Genomic DNA, 13,497 nt, shown 5'->3' on the forward strand with positions numbered 1-13,497 from the left:
AAGGGAAATTATTTATGTGGCGATATGAAACTACATTTGTGTCTTGAGGACAGTCAGTGCTTTTTCTACAAATGGCCCTAATATTTATTTCCAAAGCCATTCTTGCACTGCAGGAATAATTAAAAATTGGCCATCACATTCAGTGACACCTGGACTGTGGCCTCAAAAAGCATGTTGGGAAGTAGGAGGGAACGTTCAAGTTCACATAGCATCCTTGAAGAATCAAACAGCAAAAATCAGTATCAGAATATGCAAGCTCTGAAATGAATTAGGGAAATCACTTTATAGTAACTATTTTATTTAACTGAGGTCTATCATCTCCTTTATGCTTAAAAGAAGCATTTCTCTATCCTACTATATAGGGCAGCTTGCTGAGATATATTAAACACAACTTTACAGTAGCTGGATCAAATACTGCCAGCAGTGAAGCCCTGGGCTGAGGGCTGCATTCACATCCTTAGGACTGCACAACAGACTCATTTATTTTAAACTGAAAAATAAAACCTGAGTCCAATGAGATTCCAGATCTCCCCTGTCTCTTATTTGTGAGAGCCATTAGAGGGATGACATGGGTGTAGACACTATTCTACACCCAAATCTTAGATACCTGATTTTCCCAGAAAAAACACAAGTAGTGCTAGCACTACTTATTGACAAGTCAAAGACAGCAGGAAAAAACACAAGAAAAACAAAACATATTTTATTAAAAAAATATAATTGTGAATAGCATTGTAATAAATATTTTTCACCTGTGTATGACCAAAAAAAAAGCTATGCACCTAGCAAAATCTAACAAAGCAATAGCTTAAGAAATGGGATCCAGGAGCATGTTCCCTCAGCATTTCGTAAGTAATCACATGAGCATGTCCTAGAGGTGAGAAGGTTCTCTTTCTTCTATTCCCAAGATGAACAAACAGGCAGTCCAAATCAAGAGCTGTTCTTCCTTAACATCCGAAGAGTTGCATTATTCCCAAATGGCGAATCAGAAGAGTAATGAGCAGTAACCAAGTAGTGCTCATTAACCAGCTATATCACACGGAAATTAAATCCCCAAAGCACTTTTCAGAGAAAGAGGTCAAGAAGTTCAGTATTATCTAATAATTTCCAAACCATAGTTGCCAAGAGGGTTACAGTATCTATTTCAGGCTTAGCTGTGAGTATCTGTTATTTTAAGATCTACAGTAAGGACGGAAAATGCCCTGTCTGTATAGCATCTTGTTGCACCCTTACTTTTATAAGGATCAAAGTATTGAAAAAATTCTTCAAAAGCTGGAAAATAAAATCTCTGCAAGGAACCGAGAGCTCAGGTGGGAAAAAAAAAAAATAAAGCAAGCAAGCCAGAAGATGGCCTATTCAAGAACTAGATATGAAATTCATGATGGTCATAGACCTAAAGTGCTTTACCTTAAAGATATTTTTAATTAAATGTGTCTCTGAAAGTGCATAAACTTGAGAAAGCAGAAACCTGGATATTTAAATAAATACCTCCATAGCTAGTCACATATAAAGAAGCCTGAATCCAAGGACTTTTTATGCTATAATAATTCTATTAACTTCATTGCAGTTTTTTCTGAGTTACAACGATATGGAAGAAGATTGCCGTCACAGAATAAAAACAAAAAATTAATATCCCCCTTATTAGACAGAACACAGAACATCTGAGCTGTCAAATCTTCACCACAGAGGAAAAAAGCTTCCTCTGCTTTCTCTAGGTCTTCTCAATTTGCATATCTGTAAAAGGAAAAATGATATTAAAAAGTTATCAAATTATAAAACGATAAAGTCACAGAACATTTCATGGCTTTGGGGCTCTTTCCTAGAGTTTGGAGGTACCAAAAAAATTTCCTTCATTGTCAAAATTAAAGATCTAAAATTAAATTAATTAAAAGGTCAAATAGAAAAAGAATATGATCATGGGAGGAAATAAAGTGGTAGTTCAAACACACTGGTGGGAAATGCTCTTCAGCAAAAACGGTGAAATTACTGTGGCTTAGGTCCCCCATTCTTTTAAAATCTTTTAAAGTCTTTCAAATACATTCAGTGCTCTATCTGTCGGTATCCCTCGCAGCATATCCCCAGGCCCTAACTCTTTGACTTGGAGATCTATACCTGCAGGACCAGCAGGCTTACCTTTGTTCTGTTTACACTGTGAAGTGTAGCGGGCGAGGGGATTCGGGATGTAATTAATACAAGTGCTTTAGAAGTCAGCGAGACCATGAAAGAAAAACTCAGTAACTTCACCCTTCTGTTCCATACCACAGTATGTTTCAGAGATTTCAGAGATTTGATCATTTATTTTCTTGCTTTGCTGAGACAGAATCTCATGGCTTGAGACTTGCTTGAGCGGCTGTGATGGGTTAAGGTCTCCCTATCCATTGCCATCACCACTCCTTCAGTTGTGCTGGCACAACTCTTTCTGTAGCAAAAGTGTGAGCTAGGCAAAAGACTAATTTGGGTTGTTATATATCTCCACATCACATTTTCCTTTGCATGGCTTTTCTTTTTGTTTTTAAAACCAGGTTAATTATTTGACATAACTCCCAGTACACAATGAGTTATGATGGTGAGTTTGTAAGACAGAGAAAGGGAGGCTGTTCTTCTCTTGAAGGCTCTGTCTGTTGAAACAAGGGACTAAATAAACCAGCCATGAATCAAGGCTCTGATGATCACGGATGATTTTTGCTATGTGCAATTTTCTACTATTTTTCCCTTTATCATTTATACTTACATTTCAGCTCTTCATCTTCAAAAGAAGCATCTATGCAGTCATGTGTATCCTTATCTTTTGACAGCTCTTTAAGCAAACGACATACATACAGATAACAGTCAACATAGCTTAAACTTTTCATAGAGTGATAAATCTTTGTTAAAAGCTGGCCATCCAGGAACTGTGCGACTTAAATCCAGATCGGGAGAAGAGATTAATACCAAATGTTGTGTCCATTTTGGGCAAGTATTCTCAAGAGAGGTTTTCTTAGGAAAAGCCCCAACTGCCAGTATGAACTAACTATCACACAGCGATTTAATTTGAAGCAGTCTCCAAATAAAACCATACAAGAAATTAAAAAAAAACCACCATGAGCCATCATGAGAAGAAGCTAAAGGATTTTAATCTCTTCTCTCCCACTGTAAATATTAACTCTCTCCACTCTAAATGTCATGGTGGTACTGGCCATTCACTCAGCTTTGCTCATAGCAAATAGCATCAGTACCTCAACAGGAGGAAAAAGAAACTGTTAGGGAACCTAAAGTTTATTCCTGTATTTACCCTAACAGGGCCAAACCCTCTGTCCTCAATATTGTGACAAAGACCCTCAAATGCACGCTATAATACTGGAGAAAACACAGGATCATGCCAACATGGCTCAAATTGCAGCACAGAGTCTGCATACCAGGATGTGCTGCCATTCTGAGGCATATGTTCCAGGGAGCACGTCCCATCCTATCACAGACTTTCCAAAACACAGCACCACTCTGTCCTTTTCTCATGCATATCAGGACTGTGTCTGCTCCTGGAACAAGTATGCTTTTCTTTCACGTTTTCCTTTCAAGAAGTTGACATAGTAATGAAAAGTCACTCTTCAATAGTTGTTACATAAATGAGAAGTAGAAAGCAAAATGAAAGTTGAATGTAAATCTGCATTTGGTTGTCACCGTTATAAAGTAAATTCTCAAGCAATTATTTCCACAAGAATCACACTGAGCTAGATTTATGCCATATGTACATACTTGCTATTGATGAACTAGCCACAGGTGTTCTGTTGTCCTTATTTGCTCTAGCTGAAAGAAAATAAGAGAGAAAAATCAAAAAGAAAACAAAATGCTTACTTTAGATCTAATGGGGGCTTAAGCACACTGGTGGGAAGGGCACACTTAGCATAGTGTAATCACTGGTTCTCAAAACACTCCATGTCTTTGAAGGCTTTAAAATATATTCTCCAGTGTCCCCAGTCTGTCAGTTTCCTTTCCAGTTTCCTTTCCAATTTCCTTTCCTCGTTCCTAAGCCAGAACTCCATTGATACTACACCCTAACGTTAGTGAAAAATACTTGTTTTCCCTTGTATATTTTCACCCAGAATTTGAACATATTGGGCAACAGGGAACAAGAACGGGATCACATTCTCAGTGCTTTTTGAGGGGAAAAAGCCCATATTCCAGAGAGGTTCCATTCTGAAAGAATCACTTGTCTGGTCATCTAGGACAGCTTGGGTTTTAAAAGAAAAACCTGTTGCTACTACTTTAGCTTCTGAATCAACTTGTTTATGACACACACACACATATATAACATAATCATGATAATCACATACATCATGACATGTATATACATTATCATGTACACACACAAACAGTAAGTGTTACTCAAGCAGCCTAGGAAACTTCTGACCTTCACTGAAATCCCCAGATGGGAATCTTCTGAGAAGTCAAGGATTTTGCTGTCCCTTCTTCCACTTTCATGTTCTGCTCCTATTCCTATCATGTTCTATGGACAAGTATATTCTTGTACATGCAGGGTTATCTACGGGCCTTCTGCAGCCTGTTAGCATCACCTGCAAGCCTGTTAACGAACACTTCTCCCAGGACATGTTTCCATAGCACCAATGCAGGAGATGAGTTTGTGACCAAAACACTGAATATCCACATTTATTTCTATCTTGTATTTATTTTATGGAACTTGAACACGAACGCTCAGTGTAGAATTTGCTTATAGATGGTTTTGTGTAATTTCCAGACAGAAATTAGGGCTGTTTATGGTTTTCACTGTGGAAAAGAGAGCTGGCAGACAGGAAAACCAACAGTTCTGCTATACCACCTCAGAAAGTACACCTCTCTTATTGTGGAAGCTTTTGAGATACCACTTGAAAAGGCAGTACAACTAGCCTTTGCATTAGTTCCAGCTGAGTTTCATGCTAGCTACACACATTTACTTCTCCTATAAAATTCAAGAATTTCGACAGGAGCATTTAGTCAACTATCTTGTTCAGGTTTTTGGAGCATTTCTGGTAATAATTTACAGAGTCATGCCAGTATGATATTATAATGCTAAGAGTACTGTATCAGCTTCCATGCTTCTTGTCCTTCTTCTCTGCAGACAACTTGACCAAAAAAAAATTCAAAAAGTTATTTGGAAAAAATCCACAGATTTGTTATACAGAGGAAGAGTTCTGGCCAAAACCAGAATGTTCAGCAAAAACACTTTCCTTTCGACATTTTCAAATGAGTCCTATGGATGTTCTGAGATCTGCATGACTTTATTGTAACTGTTAAAATGAAGAGTGAAAAATACCCCTGAATATAAAATCCTCAAACACACCTACCTTCTCTCCAAGGAAAAAAAAACAAAAACAAAAAAAAAAAAAACAAAAAACCCCCACAATCAATCAAACAAAGGAAAAAATGTAACAGTATTTATTTCACGTTAAGCAACACAAAGGTTTCAAACATTTTTTCTTTAATTTGGGGGCAAACCGTATTCTTTTCATGCTCAGATACCCTAAAAATTATTTCTCCGAGTTTTTTCTTTGGTTAGCTAGCAAGTGAAAACAAATTACCACCAATGATTTAGCTCTTCAGCATACCATGATGCTGAAAATGTCCAATTAAAGTCAGTGAAGTGAACTGAAAAAGCTCAAAACTTAACAAGGAAATGAATCAAGTGGTATGAAGCCACAGTGGGAATATTCCCTTTTGTGAAAAAAAATCTTTCAGACTCAAAGCCTTGCACATATCAGTTCATATGCAGTCCACCATTTTTAAAGTGTTTTAACCAGAATAAAGATATATGTAGAATTCATAACAATTAGATCACTTAAAAAAACATGTGCTCACAGTTCAGTGAAACTTTTCAGAGAAAATGCAGGGAAAAGAACCCTAAAAAAGCTCCAGTGCCCTGGAGCATTCCGGTCCCCAATCAAAAGGGAGGACACAGAATAGGAAACTTCCATTTCCAGTAGGTGCATAAGCTGTGCTTTGGTGTTTGAATAGATTAGACACTAATCTTCCTGCTTTACATTGTTACCTATAAGAAAAATTAATAGAGATGCATGGGTAAGTGGTTTGCAAGGGGCTGACATCCTGTTCCACTCTGCTAACTTGCTAGTATTTAACTACGTCAAGTAAAGAAAAAGAAAGAAACAATGTGGTAAAAAATATGGTGGTTTCAGGATGACAGATCTAAGGCAGACTTCCACATCTGTGAGGATGAATTAACAGAACAGACTGATAATAACTGAGATACACTAAAATAAATAATTTGAATACCTTTTCTTACGCAGAGCATAAATAGAAGCACTGATCCAAAGAAAGCAGTCACAATGAGAATTGTTCCAACAAAGCGTCTGCTCTCAGTCCACAGAACTCCATCAGCTGAATCTTTGAGAAAAACAAATGGGGGAAAGACATTACGTAATTGCATAACTTCTCCCTTTTTCTTTCATTTTCACCATACTATTTTTGCTATGAGCAGTTCAGACATGATAACAGCATTTTAGATTGTGTCTAAGGTCAGGTGCTGACGGTGCACTTCACCATACCTCGTTATCCCAATAAAGGAAAAAAAGATAGAACGTATTCATATTTATCTTTGCTTCCTGCATTCCATATGATAGTGCCTTTGCTTCCTGTCACAAATCCTGCTTGTCACCAAGGTACAAAGTGTTACATCTTGCCTAGTTTCCCATCAGGACTACAGGAAAGAGCTGATTGAGAAAGAAAACGGAGAGTCCCTTTCATCTGGTAAAGCTCTGAACGCAAAGGATAAGTGGCCTCCCTGAATCCCAGAGGCATTTCTTGTTAAAACCAAACTTGCCCGCTCACGACTCGTTGAGAGGATGACTTGGCTTTCTCACTCTCAGCTGCCTGTTTCCTCCTCTTGTCAGTCCCAAAAAGAGTGCCAGCACAGGCGTTTTTAAAACTGCGTGGTGAACAGGACCAGAGAAATGACCTGACCAAGTAACAGTCTCATAAACAGGAAAATTATTTTTGAGTTGGATCAGGTCTCCAGTCTGGTTGAAAGCTTGTGCAAACATACGAGGGTACAATGCAGAAATTAAAAGAGTTACCAAAAGCAAAAGCAGTAGGGGTGGTGCCCAGTTAAAAGGTCTAATGAGAAACTGTATTGGTCTTCTCCATTCACGCACCTTCCTTCAATTCAGATTTTATGAGAAAAAAAAACCTGTGTACAATTTGCTGAATTTAAATATGCTCAAAGCAAAGGCTGTAGTGGCAGAAAAAGATCATATTGTTCAAATTTATTTGACAGTTTTCGTCAGCAAAACAGAACGTTCTTGGAAGGTGTGTTTAATTTGTATGGGAGGGTTTCATTTCTAGGCTCCGAGTTACATGCTTTTCAGATAATGGAAATTTTTTTAACACTCAGACTCAATCTTCTCATAACTGCAGGTCATGCAAAAATCCTATCCTTGAACTCCATCCACACATGCATGATGAACATGTTAGTATGGTGGAAGTGTACACTAATAGCAAAACTTAACAACACAGGTATTTCTTTTTAGCCTTTTTAAAATTAGATAGGAAAGAGAAACAAATCATGGCTGATTCAACTGGGACAAAATGACATAGTACCTTGAAGTGTATTACCATAAATGAAATTTAGAAATGTTACCTGCTATGTGTAAAATGGCAGATGTATTTTCTTGCAGCTCTTTATTCCAGAATACACAGTAAAAGATCTCATCAGTCCGACTTTTGATTGTAAGGGTGCTTGTCACACGATACAGCTGATCACTTCCAGTTTCATAACTTGTGTTTGCCTTATCTGTCAAATCTTCATACTCTCTGTTTTGCCATATCACTTCAGCTTGTGGGTATCCTTCTGACTGACATGTCAACTTCCATTTGTTGTCTCCTGTGCTCACCACTCCTTGGGTTATAGTTCTATAAGGAGCTAAACAAGTGGAAGAAAATGATTACTAGTAGGAAGCTAGAAGAAGAGCATATATTAGCCAGACACCTTTTCCAAGTTTCTGTACATCAGCTTGGATTTTGTAAATAATACTCGTGACAGGAAAAGTAAATATCACTATTGTGTCTCTCCATAGTAACTGAAGATACAGGATTTATTACATTTTTTACGCTCTTTAGAAAATTGCATTAGCTTTGTGGCCTTTGTCCTGTCTAAATGGTTTTTGCAACACCATTCCTCGTGTATCATTATGGGAAATAAAGGACAGAACATGGATTCAGCCTAGACAGAGACACAAAGTTATCCAGCTGTGCAATGGCCATGAGGTGGCTCCTGTCTCTGGAGAGGTTTCTTTAAATGTTAAACCAGACATGTCTTACTTCAGGGACTCCTCTGAAATCTTTTAACAGTATCAGACAGCACTGAATCTCCTGCAGTAGCACTCTCACCCTTAACTTTCAGATTGATTGTCTTGTAGTCAGCTCCCCCGTAGCCAATAAGACAGCGGTAAACCCCGGCATCTCTGAGTTTCACATCCGTGATCTGAAGGAGAGACTGTCCCAAGTTCAGATTTTCTTTCAGCAATCTTATTCTTCCCTTAAAGTCACTGTGCTGACTTTCAAAGTCTTCCTCTCCTTTGAGAAGTACGTAAACCTGCTTTAACTCATCATTCTTTTCCCAGCTGACACTTAAATCTCTAAACTTTAGTTTCCCATTCACTGGAAACGTGCATTCCATGGTCACATTGTTCCCATGTTCCACAGTGTAGAGTGACTGGGGAGCTTCAACCGTGAATAAAGCTGAAAAACAAGATTTGGAAGAAAACTTAATTTTCCAATTATAAGCCTAATCTTCGAAGTCATGTCTTACCATATACAAAGGACATTTTAAGCACCAAAAGTATCTGCCCTGTTCAGAAAAGTTAAACATTTTTGCATGCACTTCCCCAACTTTGGGACAAACTGGGCTATTTATACCTGCAAACACCTGCTTTGTGCACACACACGGTGTGATGCTGTACTAAAAATAGGTGAACGTGTGTGCACAGCCCCTCAGCTGTTGCTTTCAGAACACTGCCACGGTAACAGGCAATTGTTAGTGCCTCGGATGGGAGTGTTCTGTTTATATAAATGTCAATTGTTTTTACACACAATGTAAAAGAATACACGACAATTCCCAGGTTTGACAGTGCCAAGAAAGCTTTTTGTTCAATGCGAACAGTACCTTGCCTGAAATGGTGTCTACGCTGAAACACCGACAGGGGTTTCAACCTGGCCCCGTATCAAAGCACACATATTAAGCACATGTATCTAGTTTAATGTAAAAGCATGCTAAGACCTTTTTATTTAAAACATTAACAAAAAAACCCCAAACACTAGCACCTGAAGGAAAACTGACAAATTAACATTTCTGTGCTTATACATGAACATTATACAGTTCTACTGCTTCTTACGACTCAGCTTCTTACCATTTAGGAAATGCCAGTAGAATAAAAATATGTACAAAAGCAAAGGCTTTTCCATGACGTAGATAGAACCTAAAATGATAAAATAATAGACAAATATAAATATCCACTCATTTTATAACTTGCACTGTAAAATACACTGTGTCGCCACTTCACACAAAGAACTGGACAGAAGGCACTGAATTCCACTCTAGCCGAAAACATGACAAAATTGCACCTTTAACTACAGTAGATGCTCAGGCAGAAAGCTTCCTGCATGGGTCCAGGAAGAACATCTAATTTTATTTGCTTCAAACATTTGTCCTTGGTTTGGCAAAATGTATGCTTTATCACTATCTGACAATTAGTAAATAAATACTCACAAATACCCAATTGTTCCCCTAAACTGTAGCAGGGAGTGTTGCTCCTGCCAGGAGGAGAACGGAGGAGTTCTCCATACGCGTTCAGTGGAAGCAATAGAACTTAGTCCTTCCCCACCTGTTTGCCTTTCTTTAACATACTGTGAACATACCCTGTTTTATAACACCTGGTCTCACAGTACTTACAACGGGGCTCGTGAAGTTACATATATTGTGAACAGAATTCATGAGGTAATTAATCACTTAATGAGTATGTACACAATAGTGCCTTTGTAAACAGTGACAAAACCAACAAATTTCTTGAATTTCTGCTGCATTACCTCTGAACATGTAAATTATTTCAATTTTCTGTCAGAAGTTTTTCCCCTTTTTATTGACATAGCTTTTATACTCCTACGTAACACTTTAACATTATAAAACACTGATTAATGTCAATTCATACACTTAACCTTCACACACCACCACTGCACTTGCTAATTGTGTATTTTAAGTCAAGCAATACTAGTATCAAACACTGCCATCATTTTTCAAATTACTCTCAAGAAAAATTCAAACTCACTGTAATGGAAGTCTTTCATGAGTACAGAGAACTGTAGAATTTTATCTAAATAAAGTCCTCATTTTGGATACCCAAACAGCCACAAAAATAAGGAAAGATTGCCTTCAACTGTTTTCTAGTGGTAGTTTCAGCATTTGCGTAAGAAATTAGGCAACTGTAATACCCATCATGTTTCTTAACTGATGAAACTCTACCTGGACTCTGACTCTTACAATTTTTGGTAAGATGTTTTGTCCTTCTTTCTCTGGTTGTCAACTTTAAGATGATAATAAAGTAACAACATTGTCCTAAATTATAAGACACATGTACCTTTACAGTGTTCTGGCTTATGGGACTTAAAGTCCTTGTAAGAATTTGCTTCAGGCTGCTTTTTTCCTCAGATTGCTGCTGCCTGATCCCAATAGCAGGTGTGCAGAAGGCAACACAGATGGAGCTGAGAAAGGGAGTTAATCGAATACATTGTTAGGCAGGCATGAGCAACTACAAAAGGATGTTCTGCTAACAGGGACAGGAAAACACAAATAAGATTCTCAGGGTGAAAGATGTGTTTCACTGGTAAATAAACCCCAGGCTTCTTAATGTGGTTAGGTACCCATCCTTAGCCACAAGTGATGTTCTTAAAAGCACTAGCAAACTGCTGCCTAATCCTGGGGGTACCTAAGAGTTTTTGGTGATGTGCACGCCTGAGAGTGCCTCCATCATGATGCCACTGCTTGAGTAGCAAGCAGTCCAGAGCACCAACTAATCTCCAGAACAAAGCTTCTCAAACAAGCTAGAGGCATACCAATCTCACAAGTGCGCTCTGATCACGCTTACTCCAGAGGCAAGCCTGCAGAAGAGTAAGCCACTGAGACTCATGGGTATAGGTGTGCACCTCCCTGCGCTCCCCATGCCAGAATGACCAGAGTTGTAGCACACTCAGCCCCAAAATACTTTCTACTTTTTTAAAAGTAGAGGTTGTAGCTGAGAAACTGCTCAGAACAAATAGCATGTGCACTACAGTCACGGAAAGATACCCATACCCATGCATGCAACCCATACCCACTTTTTTGTCAAGAAATCTGAACGTCGGTATGAACTCCAGGAGAGGTGTTCTGATTAACTCCTGGAAGACAGATGACACCAAGTAAGCTTTTACGGTTCTAAGACCTGTGCTTGTATCCTGCAATTGCTGAACTTTAATTTGCATGCTTTCTCCCACTGTAGACGAAAACAAGCCTTATTACACACAAAAGAAGTATGACTATTACTTACAAAATTCCTCAAGACTGAGAAAGTCTGCTGTTGCAATCAATTTTTCACTTTCAGAGAGAAAAAAAGTAGGTCCGGGTCAAATCCAGATGTGCGTGAAAAAAACCGCTGCAATAACCATTGCAGACCCTTCTCCTGTTTCACGCTGAGCAGAAGGATCCCCTGGTTGGATCAGCAGAAGCAGCTCGAGACCTAGATGCCAATGAAAGGTCTTTACCAAAGCTGCAATCTTCTCACAATTTTTCTTACAGAATCTACCACAATGCCCCTTCTCTCCTCCTGCCACCTTCTGACATTTATGGCAAACACAGTTTTATAAAAGCAAAAAGATATTCACTGGGCAAAATGCTCTTCAGTATTGCTGCTGTACGTTTCCCTCACAATCAAATGAAGAAGACAGGAGAAACAGAACTATTTGCCCAAAGACTTCTTGTGACAGAACTTAAATGTTGATGTAACTCCACCTACTTCTTTAGGAAACTTCCCCACTATTGGAAAATTCCCCACTAGGGAAAATTCTCTATTGCTAACAGTGGTTCACTGCAACCAGAGTCAGAAATGTTGAAAAAATTAGTACATAAAATGCCACAGGCATTTTAAGAAACATGTCATCTGATCAAAGCTATATGTGAGCAACAGTCCTTGGAACACCGGTAGCAAGAAGTCATCCATCTAACAAACTCACAGGGTCTCTACAGTATTAATCTCAAGCGGTGCGAAAGAGCTGTTAGCAACAACTGGAAATTTCTACACAACTTACTCATGTCTGCAAGTAGGAGTAATGGGAAGAGCATTGCCTACCCGTCTCCGGTAAGAACAGATATTCTCTTGCCAAGATTAGAGCACAATGAAGGCCCCTTGCCTTGCCACGGTGTAGTACAAGAAGAGTTGTTAAGCCTATGCATTAGCTTAGCAAAAAATAAAGAGCACTGTCTTTTTCTTTTTCTTGATTCTAGAAGTCATTCAAGAATACAGAAAAAAAACCCAAGTATTAGAAGCCAAAGGATGTACTCTGTACTCACATTAACTTGAGGACAGTAGTCGGATTACCTGGTCAACAGCACAAAATACAACTTTAAACATATGCTTCAGTGTAAGTTCACCCACTTATGTTGTCTTTGCATATCTCAAAAAAGGGTTGAGATTCTCAGAAGAGTTAAATACTGTGAAATGACTGCTTAAAAGTTTTGAGGAAGTATTTTTCTTCATTCCACTTGACAGCCCACTCACAGTATCTGTCATGAAAGCAAAAATGCATAATACAGAAAAATGGTAGGAGTTAACCTTTTTACTTGAAGTGTGTGAGGAACATGAAGACAGTGGTGTATGAAATAGCTGAATGTAACATTTAGATTCTAATAATCTGAAACTACCTTAGGAGGTTGAGGGGGTGGATTTCTGCAATAGGTGAGACTGATGAAGGTTAATTTCCACTGATTACTTCTGTGCTTAAAAACAGGTTTAATGATATTTTCTCAGAAAAAAACATGCAACAAAAAGAAACTGAAACAAATTTGTAAAATACTGACTGTGAGAAGCCATTGATGCAGCTAGCTTTCAATGTCATGAATTTAGTTTCCCCTTTTTCGTTCCTTGCCTTGAGGTCACAGAGTTGCTTTTTCCATGTAAGTATTTAGTAGCAAATATAAGACCAGGGCAGTTTTTTGGGGGGTTGGGGGTTTTTTGTTTGCTGTATATGTACACACACACACATCTATATATAAGCACACATCTATACATACGCACGCAAGTTTGACAGCATAGTTATATACTGCAGTTGGTGGGGTTTTGTTTGTCCGTTTGTTTGTTTTACCCCTGTTCTGCAACAGATTTTCCAGACAAGTATCTCAGCCTTGCCTGTCACTGGGTACTCCTCAGCAAGACGTACGACCAGAGCAGCCTCGGGGGGGCCGCGGCAGCTGCCCGTGCCGCGGACGCCTCG

At 38.6% G+C, this 13,497-nt stretch overlaps 1 protein-coding gene across 1 annotated transcript; it reads right to left on the reverse strand.

The window, feature by feature from the left end:
• Positions 1-1,708: 1,708 nt before the first annotated feature.
• Positions 1,709-9,444, reverse strand: CD274 (CD274 molecule). The gene is made up of 7 exons (XM_009578161.1): positions 9,390-9,444; positions 8,371-8,721; positions 7,622-7,903; positions 6,259-6,369; positions 3,730-3,780; positions 2,729-2,794; positions 1,709-1,731 (listed from the first exon to the last, which is right to left on the reverse strand). Exons 1-7 carry the CDS (start codon positions 9,442-9,444, stop codon positions 1,709-1,711), a joined length of 939 nt encoding a protein of 312 aa, XP_009576456.1.
• Between the last annotated feature and the right edge of the window lie 4,053 nt (positions 9,445-13,497).

Source organism: Fulmarus glacialis, unplaced genomic scaffold (assembly GCF_000690835.1).
Source record: "Fulmarus glacialis isolate BGI_N327 unplaced genomic scaffold, ASM69083v1 scaffold50435, whole genome shotgun sequence".
Classification (NCBI taxonomy): Eukaryota; Metazoa; Chordata; class Aves; order Procellariiformes; family Procellariidae; genus Fulmarus; species Fulmarus glacialis.

Excerpts from the sequence above, each read along its gene's own strand:
- CD274 (XM_009578161.1), bottom strand. The coding sequence starts at position 9,444 with ATGGAAAAGCCTTTGCTTTTGTACATATTTTTATTCTACTGGCATTTC. Across the intron at positions 8,722-9,389 it reads CTACTGGCATTTCCTAAATG|CTTTATTCACGGTTGAAGCT; the intron begins GTAAGAAGCTGA and ends CTTGTTTTTCAG. Across the intron at positions 1,732-2,728 it reads TGAAGATGAAGAGCTGAAAT|ATATGCAAATTGAGAAGACC; the intron begins GTAAGTATAAAT and ends TTCCTTTTACAG.